Source organism: Canis lupus, chromosome 20, assembly GCF_011100685.1.
Source record: "Canis lupus familiaris isolate Mischka breed German Shepherd chromosome 20, alternate assembly UU_Cfam_GSD_1.0, whole genome shotgun sequence".
NCBI classification, from domain to species: Eukaryota; Metazoa; Chordata; class Mammalia; order Carnivora; family Canidae; genus Canis; species Canis lupus.
In genome coordinates this window covers 46452613-46472718 of record NC_049241.1, presented here as the reverse complement: position 1 = coordinate 46472718, position 20106 = coordinate 46452613, and the positions used below count along the sequence as shown (strand labels likewise).

The following is a 20106-nucleotide window of genomic DNA, read 5'->3' as shown; positions in this document are numbered from 1 at the left end:
GGGAAAAACAGAACAGGAATATAAGGTTACCTAAAGACTAGAAACTGCAGGAAACTGCTAGCCCTTCTAGGGCTAAAGGTCAAAAGGGAAAAAAGTGTTACCCAAAACCCATCATCACTGGGCCATGAGCAGGAACCCAGCTACTGCTGTTTTGCCATTGCTAAAGTCACTGATGTTTTTTCTCACCACTGCCTAAGGTGCTGGCAGAAGCCTGAAAAAAGAAAAAAAAAAAAAAAAAAGGCCTCTCTGCCTGCCTTCCTGCGTCTTTGTGACAGAACATGACAGGAAACCAATGGGTAAGGGTGTCTGTGAAATGTCTGTCATATGCAGGCTTCCAGCCTTAGTGTCAGAACCTACAGAGGCAATGACCACAGAGACTCTCCTGCATCATCCATGCCTGGAAACAGAAGCTTGATGCTATGAGTCCCACCCAGCTAGCGGCCTGTGATTCCCTTTTCCTCCTGTACCCACCACACCGGGCAGTGAGCCACCATCCTGCAACCTTTCTCGTCAGAGTCCAGAGCTACACTGTCCAACATGGTGGCCATACATCATGTGTGTCCAAGTGGCAATTTGAATTAATTACAATTAAATAAGGTTAAAAACCCATTTCTCCATGGAATGTACAACACCAGGAGTGAATCCTAATGTAAACTATGGACTCTGGGAGGTAATGATTGTGACAACTGTACCACCATGTTGTGAGATATTGATAGTGGGGGAGGATGTGTGGTGTACAAGTGGGAGCATATGGGTACTCTTTGTGCTTTCTGCAGTTTTGCAGTGAACCTAAAACTACTCTAAAACCAGTGTTTATTAATCTTTTTAAAAAATCATTCCTCAATCCCACTAGCCACATTTCAAGGGATCACGTGTGGCCAGTGGCCACCATACTGGCCAGTGCAAGTGGGAAACATCTCTATCTTCACAGAAAAGTTCCCCAGGATGGCACTGCTCCAGGAGATGAGCTCTGCGGGATCTGAGCTGGTCTGACCCAACTTCATACAACTATTTCCAGCATTTTCCCTCTAAACCTGTTTCTGCTTCTTTCCTCAGTTCTTTCCTCAGTAGCTTCTTACCTGGTTCAGAGATTAAAGAGGTAGACTGTTGAATCCCATCCCTGTACTTCATGGAAATGAGTCATTTCTGAGAGTGATAACCAACCCCCAAGAAACCATTAGCCATCAGTCAAAAAGTCCACATTTAGGGGAAGCTGGGTGGCTCACTCAGTTGGGCATCCAACTCCTGATTTTGGCTCAGGTCATGATCTCAGGGTTGGTGAGAGAGGCCCCTCATCAGGCTCTGTGCTGAGCGGGGGGCTTGCTTGAGATTCCCTCTGCCCCCCAACCCCCACCAACTCACATGCATGAGTGTGAGCACGCGCACATGCGCACTCTCTCTCTAAAAATAATTTTTTTTTTAGTCCACATTTGAAGGTCTGCCAACTTCAGCCAAAGTGAGAACAAAACTTGCCAGAATTTCACTTCATAGGCAGACTTTCCACATTGATCATCCAGCAACATGCCATATATAATTTCGAATGTATCCAGCTTATTTGTAATATCACTGGATTCCAAATTCCAGTGTCCAAATTTAGTGTCCTAAATTTTATTACTTCCAACACAGATTTCTGTATGAAAAAAGTTGCCTTCAAATCAGAAGACTAGGGCAGCCTGGGTGGCTCAGCAGTTTAGCGCCACCTTCAGCCCAGGGCATGATCCTGGAGACCCAGGATGGAGTCCCATGTCGGGCTCCCTGCATGGGGCCTGTTTCTCCCTCCACCTGTGTCTCTACCTCTTTCTCTCTCTCTGTGTGTGTCTCTCATGAATAAATAAATAAAATATTTTTTAAAAAATCAGAAGACTGTTATGCATGACTTTTAAAAAGCAAATTATTGGGCGGCCCCCGTAGCGCAGCGGTTTAGTGCCGCCTGCAGCCCAGGGTGTGATCCTGGGGACCCTGGATTGAGTCCCACGTCAGGTTGTCTGCATGATGCCTGCTTCTCCCTCTGCCTGTGTCTCTGCCTCTCTCTCTATGTGTCTCTATGAATGAATAAATAAAATCTTTAAAAAATAATAATAATAAAAAGCAAATTATTTGATCAAGGCAAAAAAATTGAAGTGAGAAGTAATTACTATTTTCACTTGAGAAAATGAATTTCATTCCTCTGTCTTACAGAGAACAAAAGGCCACAGAAGTGGGTCACAGAGGGAAAAGAAGCAGTGGCTTCTGTATGGCACGTCAAAGGTCTGTGCACACACATCCGGGTTTTCCAAAATAACCAGTGTACAGGTGAAGCCTGCAAAACCTTTCTACACTAATGACGTTGTGTAAAGTTTTCATATTGGAAAAGGTTAGCATATGCTGTTGGTAATTTGCAGCCTGAAGAAATAAGGCATCATTTTTCCTTTTTAAAAATATGTTTTACCAACTTTTATTTATAAAACATTTTAGGGGCTCAGGAAAGAGCATCGTATCTTTGGCCAGACCCTTACCGGCCTCTGACTCCTAGCATTCAGGTTTGTCGAGAGACAACATGTTGGTACGCAGGGCTGAGGCTGACGGAACACCAGGCCAACCCCACTGAGAAGCATAGGAACGTTTTCAAAGAAAACTGGACAAATTACCACGTATGTTGACATTTGCACTTTTACATGTCGATTAAAGTAAAGGCAAGGTTTTACCAGTCATCTTTATCTGAGGTGGGAATGACTAAAGTTCATCCCTCTTATGAAATCTCTGGAAAATGTTTTCTTGCCCACCAAACCTGCCCATCAGCAAGTCCTGCTCATCTTCCTCACGGGCCTTCTTCACTTCCTCCTTGGCCTGTATGGCATCCATCTCCCTTTCGGGGCCCTTGGAGAAATAAACAGAGACATGAGACATTAGCTGCTGGGGGTTATGTTTCCAGGGAGTGGACTGGGTGTCCACATTCAGCCTGCCTCTGCCTTCTTGCAAGCCTCCACACTGCCCCAGGGGCAGCTTGGATGAACCGCACCCCCCTACCCTGAGGATGCCAGGCCCTAATCCCTAGACCTTCTCTGGGAAAGGGCTCTTTGCAAATATGATTAAGTTAAGCATGTTGAGATGGGAAGATTATCCCAAACCCTAACTTCCATCACCAGTGTCCTCATGGGATACAGGCAGAGAGAGACTTGATACATACAAAGATACAAGAAGAACAGACCAATGTGAAGACAGAGGCAGAAATTAGAGCCACGTGGCCACAAACCAAGGAGCATCAGGAGCCACCAGCAGCTGCAAGAAGTGAAAGAAGGATGCTCCCCTAGAGCCTTTGGTGGGAGCGTTGCCCTGCTAAGGCCTTGATTTTAGCCCAGTGATACTGGATTTTGGACTTCTGGCCTCCAGAACTGTGAGGTGATAAATTTGTGTTGTTTCAAGCCATCCAGTTTGTGGTAATTGTTGCAAGAGTCACAGGGAATAAATACAACCCCCTCCACTTCTTTCTATTCCCAGAGTATCTGGGCCCCCATCCTTCAATAAGCTGAGCAGTGGATAGGCAATGAAGGAGTCCTCTGAGCCTAACTGAGAAAGCTCAGGCACATGGGACCAACAGAAGGGCTAGGGGTACAGGCACATCAAGAAGGTTTCCAAAGTTCTTCTTGAAGAACTTTAGTAAAGCTTTGCAGCAGAAATCAGATTTGAGAATAAATGGCTCACCATCAACAAAATGAAAAGGTAACCTACTGAATGGGAGAAAAATAGTTGCAAGTCATATCTTTTTTTTTTTTTAATTTTTTTTTAACTTTTATTTATTTATGATAGTCACAGAGAGAGAGAGAGGCAGAGACACAGGCAGAGGGAGAAGCAGGCTCCATGCACCGGGAGCCCGACGTGGGATTCGATCCCGGGTCTCCAGGATCGTGCCCCGGGCCAAAGGCAGGCGCCAAACCGCTGCGCCACCCAGGGATCCCTGCAAGTCATATCTGATAAGGGATTAATACCCGAGGTATAAGAACTTATACAACTTAATAGCAAAAAAAAAGTCTGATTAAAAAATGGGCAGAGGATCTGAACGGACGTTTTCCAAAAAATACATACAGAAGGCTGACAGGCACAGGAAAAGATGCTCAACAGCACTCATTGTCAGGGAAAGGCATAATATTTTTGTAAAAGATTTTTATTTATTCATGAGAGACACACAGAGAGAGAGACAGAGACAGAGACATAGGTAGAGGGAGAAGCAGGCTCCATGCAGGGAGCCCAATGTGGGACTTGATCCTGGGACTGTAGGATCACACCCTGGGCTGAAGGCAGGCGCTAAACCACTGAGCCACCCAAGCGTCCCAGGGAAAGGCATATTAAAACCACAATGGGATGGGATCCCTGGGTGGCGCAGTGGTTTGGCGCCTGCCTTTGGCCCAGGGCGCGATCCTGGAGACCTGGGATTGAATCCCACGTCGGGCTCCCGGTGCATGGAGCCTGCTTCTCCCTCTGCCTATGTCTCTGCCTCTCTCTCTCTCTCTCTCTCTCTCTGTGACTATCATAAATAAATAAATTAATTAATTAAAAAAATAAAACCACAATGGGATATTAACTCATACCTGTTAGAGTGGCTAGTACCAAAAAAATACTACATAAGCAGTGTTGGCCAAGGATGTAGGGAAGAGGGTTCCCTCCTACACTGTTGGTGAGAATGTATATTGGTACAATCACTACAGAAAACAATATGACACCCTCTCCAAATTTAAAAATAGCAATACCATATAAGCCAGTAATTCTACTTCTGGCTATTTATCTGAAGAACATGAAAATACTATCTCAAAAAGACATCTGCACCCCCATGTTTATGGCAGTGTTATTTGCAATAGCCAAGACACGAGAGCAACCCAACTATCCATCGACAGATGAAGAAAATGTGATAAATATGTATGTATACGTACGTGTGTGTCTACATACACACACAGTAGAATATTACTCAGCCATAAAAAAAGAATGAGATCTTGCCATTTGCAACACCATGAGAGCATTATGCTAAGTGAAATAAGTAAGACAAAGAAAAACAAATGCCATATGATCTCATTTATATGGATTGTTCTTTAAAAATGAACTTACAGAAACAGAACACATTGATGGTTGCCAGAGGCAGGGTTAGGGGGTGAGTGAAATGGGTGAAGGGGGGTCGAAAGGTATAAAGTTCCAGTTATAAAATAAGTCAGTTATGGGGATGTCATGTGGAGCATAGAGAATATAGTCAATGATATTGTAATAACTTTGTATGGTGACAGATGGTAGCGAGTTATGGTGGCAAGCATTTCATAATGTATATACATGTTGAATCACTATGTTGTACACCCGAAACTAATATAATATTGTATGCCAACTGTACTTCAATTAAAACAATAAGTAAAACACAGGCATTTCACAAAAGAGGATGTCTGGATGGCCACAAAAGCCATAAAACAGTGCCAACCTTCATTTGTCATCAGGGTAACACAACTAAAGCTAAAACTGGAGCTACTACTACCTACCTAGAGACACTCCCACTCCCCAGCACCGGTGAGGATGGGAGACAGCACAGCGCCCTTGGGAACAGCCTGGCAGTTTCTTATGGGGTTAAATATCTATTGTCGGACTCAGCTCTTCCTGGCTATTTATCCCAAAGAACTAAAAGCACACACATACACACACACACACACACAAAATGTAAGCAAATATTTATTATTATAATATTATTATAATAATAATAATATTTATTATTATTTATTATTATTATTCCTTCATCTGTCGAAGACTGGAAACAGCCCAATTGTCTGCCAGCTGGTGAACAGATAAAAACCCCTCGGCAATACAAAGAAACTAACTACTGACTGCTACCCCAACAACATGGACGGATCCCAGACACATTATGCTTGAGAAGTAGGCTCAAAAAAGACCGCATGCTAGGTCAATCCATTTAAGGACACTCTGGAAAAGGTGAGACAATAGGGGCAGATACCAGATCAGTGGAGGCCTGGAGTGGGAGAGGGTCTGGCTACCAAGGGCCCAAGGAGAGTTTAAGGGTGATGACACTCTTCTGCATCTAGATTGGTGGTGGTGGTTTCACAACTGGATTCATTTGCCAAAACTCACAGGCCTCTCCACTAAAAAAGAGTGTCTTGCAGTATCTAAATTATACTTCAGAAATCTGACTCGTCAACAACTAACAATAGTACCAAGCAATAGCCAAAGATGTGGGTAAACTGAGACTCTCACCTACCGCACAAGGAAGCAGAAAATAGGATGACACCTTGAAAACTGGCTGCGTGGGATCTTGTGACCCAGCCTGTCCTCTCCTGGGCATACACATGAATGATGGTAATGGCTTTATTCATGAGGCCACAAGCTGGAAGCAATCCAGAGCCACATCAACAGAGAATGGGTACCTACCTTCTGAAATATTCACACGCTAAAACTGAGCTGCTGCCATATTTGATAATATGAATCTCACACCACTGCCCAGATGAGTAAATATCAGGTGGCTCCATTTATACAAATTTCAAAAGGAAGTCAAATTGTTGTGTGGTGGTAGTTCCTTTGGGGACGGGTGGCAGTTGGGAGGGGATGCAAGGAGGTTCCCGGAACCCAGCTAACGTTCTGTATCTTGATCTGGGTGGGATGTTCACTATTGAAAAGTCATCAAGCCCTTTCCTGTATGTTAGACTCAAGTACAGACATAAATGAATAATGAACAAAAAGTTCATTGTGTGCACTGTACCTTTGTTTCCCCCCAAGTAGCCTTGCCAAAATTCTCAGCATACTCTTCGTCATCTGTGATCAGGAAGTTATCGAAGATGGTTCCTGATCTCACCTGTGGATGAAAATGAGGCCTTCCTTACTGATGGGAGGAATATGGCAGCGTTCCACCAAGAAACAGTTGTATTTGGCTCAGTGCCATCACAGTGATTGACCCTTGACAGTAGCACCTGCTTAAACCCATTTCTAAAACGTCCTGTTCCCTCTCAGGTACTGGTTCTGAAACTTAGCTGCATATTGGGGCACTGGGTGCGTCAGTTGGTTAAGCATCTACCTTCAGCTCAGGTCATGATCCCAGAGTCCTGGGATCAAGCCCCACGGGCAGCTCTCTGCTCAGCTGGGAGCCTGCTTCTCCCTCTCCTTCTGCCTCCTCCTCCTGTTCATGCTTCTCTCTCTCCCTCTCTCTCTCATAAATAAATAAATAAATAAATAAATAAATAAATAAATAAATAAATAAATAAAATCTTTAAAAAAATCTTAGCTGCATATTGGGATTGCCAACAACATTTTAGAAACTCCTGATGCCTGTCCTTACCCCTGGGCATGCTGATTTAACTGGTCCTCAGTGCTATCTGGGCATGGAGACTTGGAAGAGCACCCAAGTGACCTGAGCATTCCACGATGGTTGCCAACTGCTGCCCGAGAACCTTACTGGGCAAAGTAGGCCATGGCCAGCAGTGGCAGCACCACCCAAACAGAAGAGTGACGAATTCCCAGGGGGCAGGGCGGCAGCTAGGAAGTGCCCAGAGGGCAGAAAGGATATCTGTTTTGTCTGCACTGTATGTCTCGGATCCAGGTATGGGCGCCAGGCACACAGTACCAGCTATATTAATGAAGGAGTTTAGGCCGATGCTCAGAGTCCTCAAACTACAGCAAACTTAAAACCACATGATCAGGGGTACCCGGTTGGCTCATTGGTTGAACATCTGCCTTTGGCTCAAGTCATGTTCCCGGGGTCCTGGGATCGAGTCCCGCGTCAGACTCCGCAGGGAGCCTGCTTCTCCCTCTGCCTATGTCTCTGCCTCGGTCTGTCTCTCTCATGAATGAATAAATAAATAAATCTCAAAAAAAAAAAAACCCACATGACCTGCCAAAGCTCCAGTCCAATGGCACCAATGTTCTCAAATTCGGAGAGGTCATATTCTGTCAAATAGTTGGTGTTTTTCATCTTCTGGTGGAGCCAAATGTCTTTGTCTATACCCTCTGGTTTCAGGCCATCCTGCAACAACAAACTCTAAGTGGTGACCCCAAAGGATGCAGGCCAAGGCCAGGGAGGGTCATCCCAGGGAGAAGGTGCCACGTACCTGGTATGGAGGCTTCTGTAGCATGGGTGCCTGCCAGTCCCCATCCAGCTCACTATTCCAGTCACTTGGCTTGCTTGCACTGGCATCCAGAAAATGTTTCTCCCAGTCCTTAAATGTGTGTAAGAAAAAAACCTGATTCCCAGATTTGAGAAAAGAAATTCTTGCCTACCAAGAGTCAGGAGTGGGTCCATGGCATTGATCGCAATCAATTTGGTGGTTAAAGGGCCAAGTGCTCAGTTCCCAGTCCCACCGAGGGTCTCAGGGGGCCACACCCTGCCAGGATTTTTCCCATAAGCCTTGGCATGATTACACTACCGTTCCCACGCTGGTGAGAGGAACAACAGTGGGCGAAACTCAAAATAGTGGCTGAAATTAAAATGAGGGGACAAGGGGCGCCTGTGTGGTTCAGTCAGTTAAATGGCCGACTCCTGGCTTCAGCTCAGGTCATGATCTCAGGGTCCTGGGATTGAGCCCTGTGCCGGGCTCCCTGCTCAGCACAGAGTCTGCTTGTCTCCCTCTCTCTCTATGCCCCTCCCTCCCACTTGCACAAATTCTCTCTAAAATAAGTAAATAAATCTAAAAAAAAAAAAAAAATGGGCCAAAAGGGAATGAGAAGTGAGGGGCCACACAGTCACTACTGGTTAGGTGATTTTTCTACATAGCACTCATACATGGAATGTTCCAGAGAAGCTGGACCACCAAGGAATGTTCCAAGACTTATCTGGGGTAGCAGGAGAAAAGCAGTTATGTTATATAGACCTTCTCTATATATACATAAACAGTCACACTATACACATATAGATACATATGTACACATATATGCACATATGCAGGCATATGATACATATGAACACATCTGTATACACATCCATAATACACATGTATGGTACACGTACACATACACACATGTAATACACATATATACACATGTACATAATACATACACATCTCTGTATATATGTGGCTTAGTAGTATTGAACAAATATTTGAATAAATGGATGAAGAAAAGGTGCTATGGATTAATATTCAGATAACATAAACACATAAACGTTGTATATAAAGATACTTTCTCTTTTAGAATAACTGAAAAACAGTAACATTTTGCATTTAGACTGTGGCTTTTCCATGATATGTAATACTTCTCAATGATTGGTACCCAGGATTTGGTCACCTCCCCTACTGCTTTTGGCCCCTACCCCAGCTGGAAACAGATGAACCATTCTTGTGCTGGGACAAGGAAACGGTTACAATTCAATCTGAGTCGCTGGCTCCTTATGATTGCGGGCAATTAAATCATAATGTCATCATGAACTAATTTGTTGAGGAACTCACACGGAACCAAACATATGGACAAAACACAGCCAGTCTGGAGGCCAGCTTTTGAAAGGTTGATTAGGCTCCACCAGGGATCCCGCTTGCGGACATTCGGCCCTGAGACACATAGCCCTGCTAGCTGGCACTCAGGCATCCAGGACTTTCACCCCAAGACCTTGTCTTCTGCACACCCAGAGGGCTGTAGGTTCAGTTCCTTTGCCATTCTCTGCCTTGTTTAAAGTAAGTGCTCTAAATAAATAAATAAATAAATAAGTGCTCTTGGGGCATCCGAGTGGCTCAGTGGTTGAGCAACTGCCTTTGGCTCAGGTTGTGATCCCAGGGTCCTGGGATTGAGTCCCTCATCAGCTCCCCACAGGGAGCCTGCTTCTCCCTCTGCCTATATCTGTGTGTGTGTGTGTGTCTCTCATGAATAAATAAAATCTTTTAAAAAAATAAAGTAAGTGCTCTTTCCAGGTGAAAACTACTATTTTGTTCTGTTTTGAAGGTAAGCAAGGGAGGGAGAAACTTTGTTCTTTTGTTTTACTGATTACATTGTCCATGATGGCATATTTGATCATCAACAGTGCAACCGATCAGTTTTAAGTTGCCGAAATTAACTGTAAACACAGTCCAGTGGTGCCTGGGTGGCAGAGTCTGTTAAGTGACTGACTCTTGGTTTTGGCTCAGGTCGTGATCTCAGGGTGGTGAGATGGAGCCCTGTGTCACGCTCTGCACTCAGCATGGGAGTCTGCCTCATATTCTCTCTCCCTCTCCCTCTTATGCTATCTCTCTCTGGCTCTCGCTATCACTCTTAAATCTTAAAAAAAAAAAAAAAAACAACAACAAACCACATAGTCCAGTACTTTTAGTTATGGCAAAGACAATTGTCTTAAGATAAATGGCTCATGGGTTTGGTGTGGTGCTTGATGTTCAAAATAAAATGTTGCAACAATAAACACAAACTGAAAACAAAACAAGACAGAAGGTAGCTCGCAGTGGGTTGAGCGGTGGTTCCCAGGAATGGTTTGTCCACATCCTAAATCTCAGAATCTTGGAATGCGAGCTTATAATGAGAAAAGGATCTGAAGGCAGGTCATTATGGATTATCCAGTGGGTTCTAAACCCAAGGGCAAACATCTTTATAAGAGACAGAAAGAACACAAGAAGAGAAGACTATGAGGAGGCAGAGGCAGGGAATGATGTCTACCAGCCAAGAAACTCCTGGAGCCAACAGAAGCTGGAAGAAACAAGGACAGATTATCCCCTGGATCCTTTAGAAGGAGTGTGAACCTGCTGACCCCCAGATTTCTGCCTTTTGCCTTCAAGAACCATTAGAGAATACATTTCTGCCATTTTAAGCCACTTACTTGGTGGTACTTTGTTATGGCAGCCCTAGGAAACGAATGCGTAGCCATTATGGTAATGGATTCTTCGTTGTCAGTGACAAGTGTGATGCTCAAAAAATACTTTGTTCAAATTCCAAATTACAAAAAAATCATTTTTATAAAGGTTGCTGATGCATTTTCCTTTTTCTTTTTAGAAAAAATTTGGTTAAAAAATAAAATTTACTTGCTTTCATCTCAAATATTATAAAACTATTCTACATCACTGGGTGAAGCTTTGTGATCAGCAGCAGATGCTCTGGGGAAGACACTTTTTTTAGAAAGATCGATTTTTAAAAGTTCTTATTATTTTTTTAACAGAGAAAGAGTGTGGCTGGGAGCCAGAGTAGAGGAGCAGAGAGAGAGAGAGAGAGAAAGAGAGAGAGGGATCCCTGGGTGGTGCAGCGGTTTGGCGCCTGCCTTTGGCCCAGGGCGCGATCCTGGAGACCCAGGATCGAATCCCACATCAGGCTCCCGGTGCATGGAGCCTGCTTCTCCCTCTGCCTGTGTCTCTGCCTCTCTCTCTCTGTGACTATCATAAATAAATAAAAATTAAAAAAAAAAAAAAAAGAGAAAGAGAGAGAGAGAGAGAGAGAATCTTAAGCAGGCTCCATGCCAACGTGGAAGCCCAACATGAGGCTCCATCTCACAAACATGAGATCATGACCTGAGCTGAAATCAAGAGTTGGATGCTTAACTGACTGAGCCACCCAGGTGCCCCCAGAGAAGACATTTTGTGATAATGTTGACATCATGATTGATTACTAGCATCACAACAATCCCACAGGACCTGAGTACTTACAAACCTCACTGGCACACTCTCTAGAATTTTTGGGGGAAAATCCACACCTGGGATTTGCTATCTTCAACTTGCTCCCAATCCTTGGACTCTGCAGAGGTCTTCTCCATCTTCTTAAGTGATGTTAAGTTCCAGTCATACTCGATGCCGCCGGATTCAATTGACTGACCATCAATCTTCACTTCATAAGTGAGGTCGGGTCTTAAAATCAGAGCATAGAGATGTGTAAAGCCATCAACCTGCATGTTTTAAGGGGAGAAAGGATAACGATGAGATCCTTGGCATTTCAGGGCAGGTCTACATATGTGGTTTAAGACTTCAAAGGCTCGTTACAAATAGCAAGGAGAGTGGTTCTAGGGACAGGGTTGACTTGACTTAAAAAAATGCGTCCTACAGAAGAAATCACCCCTTTGTACCAAACTTCCTCACTGCCAAGCAGACTTGAGTGGATGATCCCCTTTGGCGTAGATGATGGCTCCTACCTAGTTAGACCCCCCACAGGTGGTTACGACAGGGTGGTGGGCATAAGCCAAGGGACCACTGCTCTGTTTGATTTATGACAAGTTACGTGGAAAACAACTTCCTGTTCGGTACTCTGAAAGATACCAAATGAAGCCCAGTCGATTTCTCAATGCAAGGAAGAACTTTCTAATGCTCTGAGCTGTCCAACAATTTAAGCTCTGCGAGGGCAGGCCCAGTGCCTGTCTTGGTCGTAAAGCCCCAGACCAGACCCAAGGGAAGCATTCAGCAGCAGAGGGGAATCCTGCATCATGCTCCAGCAGCGGCCAGTTCTTGAAGTGGGGCTGGGACAGCATGGGGGTCACTGGGATGCCTGGGGAATGTCCGTCACCAGGTCAGCATGACCTGCTGTATCTGCCCCTGGGCGGACCCTCCAGTCTCTTTCACAGACCCTCCAGAGATGCTGATGCTGCTCAGGTTTGGAAGCCATGGCCTCAGCATCTTAAAGGTTCTGTCAGGATTATCCTCCCTCTGCTAAGAGCCAAAAGTCAGAGTTCCTGCAGTACGCCTCTGCTCTGCCTTGCGGGATAGGCCACTGCTGTCCACGCCATGGCCAAATGGCTCTGTCTGTTCTGTGTCCCTCTCAACCTCTGTAGTTTGCTGTGACAGCTGAGTACACACTTCTTCCAATGCTCACTCCCTGATCCCTGCCCGTCTTGGTCTCCACTCACCTTTCCTAATTTAGACTTTGGCCTCATTGGCCGGGTTGTTAGGACCTTCCAGGACTTAACCACAGAAATCCACAGGTGCAGAGCCTCCTGAGAGAGAACATCCACCCCTGCACATATACAGTGGCTCCAAGCCAGGATCTTTAATCTCAACCATTGGCCTGAGCTTCAGACCACAGTCTCCAACAACTTACTGGACACCTCTACCGGGATGCCTGCCAGGATTTCACAACCAACAGTTCTAGACACAAATCCCAAGTGTGCCCTGGCCCCCTTACTGGCCTTTGCTTTTCCTGCTGATTAGCAGCAATCAATGCTGCTGAGACTTAATGTCCACATCCCCAGTACTCACATTGCAAACATTGTGAAGTCCTCTGGGTCCCACCCCTGAATTATCTGTCAAAACGTTCCCCTGTTCTGCATCCCGTTGAAGCCTTGGCCTAACAATCTCACATTTCTCTCTGCCTACTGATCACCATGTTTCTCCGCCCCTTGTCCCCAGAACACCTGAGGTATTTTTCTAACATGCAGATCTGACCCTCTCCTTGAAGACCCTTGAGGGCTGACCTGCAGGGGAGGTTCTCAGCCATTCCTTCATGGCGTCACAGAATGAAAAGAAGCCCCTCCCCGGAGATAGCTGCTCCTTACTTCAGAAGACTCCCTGCTGTCAGTGCTCCTTCAATAGAAGTATTTTATTTTTCTAACAGCTTGCAGAAATAGCACACATCTGAGAGTGTCATCAGCCTGAGGGTGCCCTTCTGGGTGGTGAGGGCTATTGGTTGGCTGACCTGAGCTGATCAAGCTCTAACCTCCCCAACATAGTTCAGGCCAGACTGCACAGCCTCCATGGTATCACCCTTGCTTCCTCCCAAACACCTGATGCGCAACTAGACAATTTCTTGGGAATTGCAAAATGTGCATGCTGACAGGGGAGAAAGACTTGGATTTTGAGCCCTCCCTCACACCTACAGGAGGGATGTCAGGCCTTCCCGTGTAGAGGGGACCCAATGATCTTTTGTAGCCATGAAGTCAGTGGGTGGAACCCCAAGAAGAACCATGCTGCTGCTGATGGAGACTCACCTCCCCCCACACCCCCGGCTTGGGTCAGGACTGAATAAAGGGTGGTTATGGATACTTCCCCTTCATGCTGTCAACATGCTCTGGAAATGCACTTTGGCCTCCTGCCCAGAATTGCCCAGATCCATGGAGGCCTCCCATGTTGGAGCTCTGAGCACTAGGAGTGCTCCCGGGGACAGGCCCCTCCTTCCTGGCGGCCACAGTCAAGTAGAGAGGGTGCATCAGGAAGTGTATTTCCCTTCCATGGGCCCAGCGCCCAGGACCTGATGCAAACTGCCTCTTTGGAGAAGCCCTGGCTGGGCCTCAAGGCATAAAGTGTTATTTTCACAGGATCCATGGGTAAGAAAGTATGCTCTCATTTTTGAAACACTCCCATTTGTAAATGCTTTGGTATTTTGAAGATTAATTTCTCCAGGACATTTTTTTCCCATCCTGAATATTTCATTCCTTAGTGAGGATGGATAGAGCCAAAATGAGACTATACTGTTGTAACCCTTACAAGGCAAATCATAATACCGCTCACAGTAAAAAGTGAGTCTGCCCTCCTGATGGGCACAAACTTCAGAAAACAAGCCACCAAAGTATATACGCGTCTCTAACGAGCCTGCTAAACTGGAAACCAGAGGCAAGGGGCGTGTTGCTAAGATCCATCCCTGGTTCAATTACGTATTTTAAGATCAAAACTATTTTCTCTAAATTATGTTATCATTAAGAGCTAACACAATTACAGATTTGACTATGAGAGCGCTTACCTTACACCTGATTGATTTCTTGTTTGAGTGATACTGATTCTTGAAATGTAAAATAACATGAACTTTCCTGATATCAAATCCACAAATATCGGGTCCTACAAAAAAAAAAAAAAAATACGAGCTGCTCTCAATTTCCTTCTCTAATGCATCACCACAGGAAACCTCCAACCGTTCCCCTGGAGTAACATCCCAGGACGGAAGCTTACGTGTGCAGGCATAATCAGACTTTGTCGTGGATACAGTGACTCCCTTCTCCATTCAGGTTACTTCTCAGGTCACTGCAGCTACTTTGGACTCAAGTGTAAGGCAGCACATGAGTAAGAAAAACATTTAACAGCCTAGGAAGCATCCCTGACATGCTGTCTGAGGCTTGGGCTGGTTCCAAAGCTCTGAGCGGTGTCCTGTGCCCGGGTGAGGGCTTCAGAGCCAGACTAGCTGGCTTGGATTCCAGCTCTCATTCATTGTGCTGAGACATATTTGCAACTATCCAGCTCCCGATGCCTGTGTCCTGTTTTCTAAAATGGGGATGTTAATCTTCCAAAGCTATTTTGCCAATTAAATGCGCTAATGTGTGTAAAGCATTTAATATGGCAAAGCTCACTATTTGTTATTATTTTGTCCCAAGACCACCCCCCCACCAAACACACACACACACACACACACACACACACACACACATTCAGATTAAGGATTTCTGAATATACTAAACAAGGTTTGCAAGAGGGATCTGGAAAATTTGTCAGACCTTCCGAGGATGTTTGGAATTACCCCGCCGCTGCTCTATTGACCTTAAGCAATAGGAATGTACTAGAGCATCGAGAGTCTTTCTGTTTCAAATCAAATTCCACCACAGCTGACCCGTGCCAGCACCGGCCCCTGGGGATTCTGTGAGGCTGTGTAAACACAGGCAGATGACTACGATTTTTTTTCTAGAACTTGCAGTGATGAACCTTCCGAATTAGAGAGATCCAGGCTGCATATAATTACTTAAAGGATATTATCAATTTGCCAGAGTGGATGTGACATTGAACTTGGAAGTAGCATCCTGAGGGACCAACAAAGAACACCATGTCTACCTCCCAGAACTCTCAGAGGATGCTTGTTTATGTAATTTCCTTTTTTTTTTCTTATCACTGGAAAACATTCCAGTTCAATTTTTAAAACAAAAGCTATGGTATGTGAACTATTTGTATGAAAGTCTACTACCTGGGGATTAAACCATGAAATTTTTCCTGCAATATTGGTCAGAATTTCCCTATTTCTAAGCACCTACATGCTTTAAATATTAAATTAAGCTTCACAACATGCCCAGACATGACCAGAAAATCTGGACATTTTTTGTTAACAGCGATCATCAAATATTTATGCACATCATGTATTTTTATGAGGAAATGGGGCAGACAGAAGGGCTCTAAACAGGCTGACCTGCCTTTTTGGGCAAGAAAGTTAATCTTTGTGAGCCTCAGTTTTTTCTTTTGTTATTTGCAAAATAGAGCTGTGTTACCAGTTTCCTAGGGTTTTTTTTTTTTTTTTTAAGGTTTTATTTACTTATTCATGAGAGGCATAGAGAGAGAGGCAAGGCTCCCTGTGGGGACCCTGATATAGGACTCCATCCCACGACCCAGGAATCTCGACACGAGCCAAAGGGAGCCACTCAACCACTGAGCCACCCAGGTGCTCCTCCTAGGGCTTTAAACGTTATCTAAGATTGCATTTGTAAGGCCCATGGCAATGGCCCCATAAAATATACTCTCTTCCCCTTCACCATCACAAGCCTCAGCAAGCTGCTCTCCTACCAAGGGGGAGAGCTGAGGCATCACAGGGAAGTGTTCTAACAGTAACACGGTGGGTTTAAGTTAAATGTAACTGAGTTAAGAGCAAATATAGGGCAGCCCCGGTAGCACAGCGGTTTAGAGCCGCCTGCAGTCTGGGGTGTGATCTGGAGACCCTGGATTGAGTCCCACGTCAGGCTCTCTGCATGGAGCCTGCTTCTCCCTCTGCCTGTGTCTCTGCCTCTCTCTCTCTGCATCTCTATGAATAAATAAATAAAATCTTAAAAAAAAAGAGCAAATAGAATACAGGTAATTCACTTTTTTTCCCTCCAAAGTATGCGGTTTCACAATTCAGATGCAGCAAATATACTATGTATATTTAAAAGATGGGGATTCTGGCTCATATTTGGTGATTTTGTTCACCACACCTAACTAAATCAAATATCTGTGAAATCATCTCTGGTTCAACAGGTTATATATATATATATATTTTTTTTTTTTTGCCAGATATATCTGTCATCCTATTTTAAGAGAATAATAACAACCCAAACCAAGTCATTTTAATTTCCTTTTTAATCAAAATAAAGACCTTTTCCATTCCACATTTTAAATTCAAGAGTAAAAGGGAGGCAAGGGAGAGTAGAGAGAAGTGAGCAGGGCTCAGGAACTATGCAGTTGGCGGAAACTCTACACCTACGTAACGCGGTGGCCTTGGACAAGTCACCTCACCCTCCAAGACAGGGTAGGATGTATCTGCTGTATCTGCCCCTGGGATTGTATCTAAGTCCAATAAATAATCTAATATCTATTCTGTCTGCTTCTGTATAACACTATGACCAGCGGTGTATACAAACACAAGTACAGCATAATAGGTATCTGAAACCTGATGCTGATCATGATAAATTCAGAGGAAACTTCTTCAAGACATCCACATTGTGAGAGAAAAGAATTAAAAAAAAAAAAACAATTCCTCAAATTTAAATTACCAATGAATATTTTAAAACTACATCTCCATTCTTAAAAGATTTTTTTTCATTTTTTAAATTGTGGTAAAATACTCACAACATTTACCACCTTAACCATTTTAAAGTGTACCTTCGGTGGTATCAAATACATTCACACTGTTGCACAACCATCACCAACATCCATCCCCTGACTCTTTTCACCTTATAAAACTGAAACTCTATACCCATAAAACTAACTTCTCATTCCCCCCGACCCCCAGCCCCTGGCAACCACCATTCTATGTTCGATGTCTGTAAATTTGACTACTCCATGGACCTAAAATAAGTACAGTTGTGTAGTATTTGTCTGTTTGTGTCTGGCTTATTTCACTTAGAATAATGTCCTCAAGTTTCATTCATGTTGTAACAGGTGTCAGTATTTGTCTCCTTTATGAAGGTGAAAGATAATCCCTTGTATGGACACTACATTACATTTGTTCATCCATTCATCCACTGATGGACACTTGAGTCCTCCAGCTTTCATCTTTTTTTTTTTTAAGATTCATTTGAGAGAGAAAGAGAGAGAGAATGCGTGTGTATGTGTAAGTGGGGGGAGGGGCAGAGGGTGAGGGAGGGGGAGAATCCCGAAGCAGACTCCTTGCCAGGTGCAGAGCCCAACACGGGGCTCAATCCCAGGACCCGGAGATCATGACCAGAGCTGAAATCAAGAGTCAGACACCCAACCTGAGCCATCCAGGTGCCCCTTGGTCTTCCTCTTTTGAGATTATTTTGGCTATTCAGACTCCCTTGAGATTTCATATGAATTTTAGAATGGATATTTCCATTTCTGCAAAAAAAAAAAATCACTGGAATTTTAATAGGAATTAAATTGAATCTGTATATTGCTATAGAATCTGTAGATTGCTTTGGCTAATGCTAACATCTTAACATTATTAAGTCTTCCAATCCATGAACATGGGATATGTTTCCTTTCATTTACAACTTCTTTAATTTCCTTCAGCAATACTTTGTAGTTATCACTGTACAAGTCTTTCATCTCAATTCCTAAGTATTTTACTCTCTTGGATGCTATTATAAATGGAATTGTGTTTGCAATTTCCCTTTCAGATTGTTCATTGTTCATATACAGGAAATGCAACTGTTTTTTTGTATGTGTGTATGTTGACTTTGTATCCTGCTACTTCAGTAAATTCATTCATTAGTTCTAATAGTTTTTTTGTGTGCAATCCCTATGGTCTTCTATGTATAAGATCATATCATTTGCAAATAGAGATAATTTTATTTCTTCCTTTCCAATTTGGATGACTTTTACTTATTTTTCTTGCCTAATTGGTCTGGCTAGGACTTCCAGTACTATGTTGAATAGAAGTGGTGAGAATGCATCCTTTCTTTGTTCCTGATCTTACAGAAAAAGCTTTATCTTTCACCACCGAGTAGGTTTGCTGTGAGTTTTTCATAGATAGCTTTTATTATGTTGAAGTAGTTTCCTGCTATTCCTAGTGTGTCAGCTGTTTTTGAAATGGTAAAAATTTTAAATTTGTCAAATGCCTTTTCTGATCATTTATGATGATTATGTGTTTTTCTTTCATTTTGTTGATGTATCATATAATATTGCCTGATTTTCATATTTCTTTTTTTTTAAGATTTTATTCATTTATTCATGAGACACACAGAGAGAGAGGCAGAGACATAGGCAGAGAGAGAAGCAGGGTCCTTGATCCTGTGATCACACCCTGAGCCAAAGGCAGACGCTCAACCACTGAGCCACCCAGGTGCCCCAGATTTTCATATTTCAAATCCTCCTTGCAGACAAGGAAGAAAGACTACTTGGTCATGGGGTACAATCCTTTTTAATATGCTGCTGAATTCTTCTTGCCAGCACTTTGTCGAGGATTTTTGCATCAATATTCACAAAGACATTGTTCTGTAGTTTTCTTGTAGCATCTGGCTTTGGTGTCAGGATAATGCTAGCTCATAGGATGAGTCAGGAAATACACGTTCCTTCCTCTTCATTTTTTTTGGTAAAGTTTGAAAAGGATTGGTATTGGTTCTTCTGTAAATATCTGGTAGAATTTGTGAGAGATCAACAGATTTAGGACTTTTCTTTGGAGAGTTCAGCTTACTTCTCTCTTTACTATTTATAGCTCTCTTCAGATTTTCTGTGTATTCATGATTGAGTCTTGGCAGGGTTTGTGTTTCTAGGAATTTGTCTATTTCATCAAGGTTATCCAATTTTGGAGTGTACAACTGTTCCTAGCACTGTCTTATAATTCTATTTATTTCTGTAAAATTGGAAGTAATATCCCATTCCTGGTTTCAGTAATTTGAGTCTTCTTTGCTCATTTAGCTAAAGGTTTTGTCAATTTTGTTGATCTTTTTGGAGAATCAACTTTGATTTTATTGTTTTTCTCTGTTATTTTTCTATTCATGATTTCATTTATCTCTGCTCTAATATTTATCATCCCTATTCACTTCTCCCTTCAATTTTACCATTCTTTGTTCATGTTTATGATGTTCATTAGATGTGTAAATGTTTATAATTGTTACATCTTCTTGCTATATTGACCTTTTTACTAATATATAATGTCCTTTGTCTCTTATAGCCTTTTTGATTTCTTTAAAGTCGATTTTGTCTGATATTAGTATAACCACCCTGCTCTCCTTTGGGTGCTATTTGCCTGGAATATCTTTTCACTTCCTTTCACTTTCAACCCGTGTCTTTGGATCTCATATGAGTCTTTTGTAGATTAGCATATAGTGGATCATGTGTTCTGCCAATCTTTGTCTTTTAACTGGAG

At 43.4% G+C, this 20106-nt stretch overlaps 1 protein-coding gene across 2 annotated transcripts in view; it reads right to left on the bottom strand.

Annotated features, from left to right (window-relative positions):
• Positions 1 to 2612: 2612 nt before the first annotated feature.
• The window catches only part of CALR3 (calreticulin 3), a 22027-nt gene continuing 4533 nt past the window's right edge, over positions 2613 to 20106 (bottom strand). For both annotated transcript variants that reach the window (XM_038566969.1, XM_038566970.1), the window contains 6 exons: positions 14572 to 14666; positions 11606 to 11794; positions 8061 to 8168; positions 7844 to 7975; positions 6719 to 6811; positions 2613 to 2856 (listed from right to left, as the gene is read on the bottom strand). In XM_038566969.1, the coding sequence (XP_038422897.1) occupies positions 2713 to 2856; positions 6719 to 6811; positions 7844 to 7975; positions 8061 to 8168; positions 11606 to 11794; positions 14572 to 14666 (761 nt within the window). In that variant the 3' untranslated portion in view covers positions 2613 to 2712. The remainder of the gene's footprint in view (positions 2857 to 6718; positions 6812 to 7843; positions 7976 to 8060; positions 8169 to 11605; positions 11795 to 14571; positions 14667 to 20106) is intronic.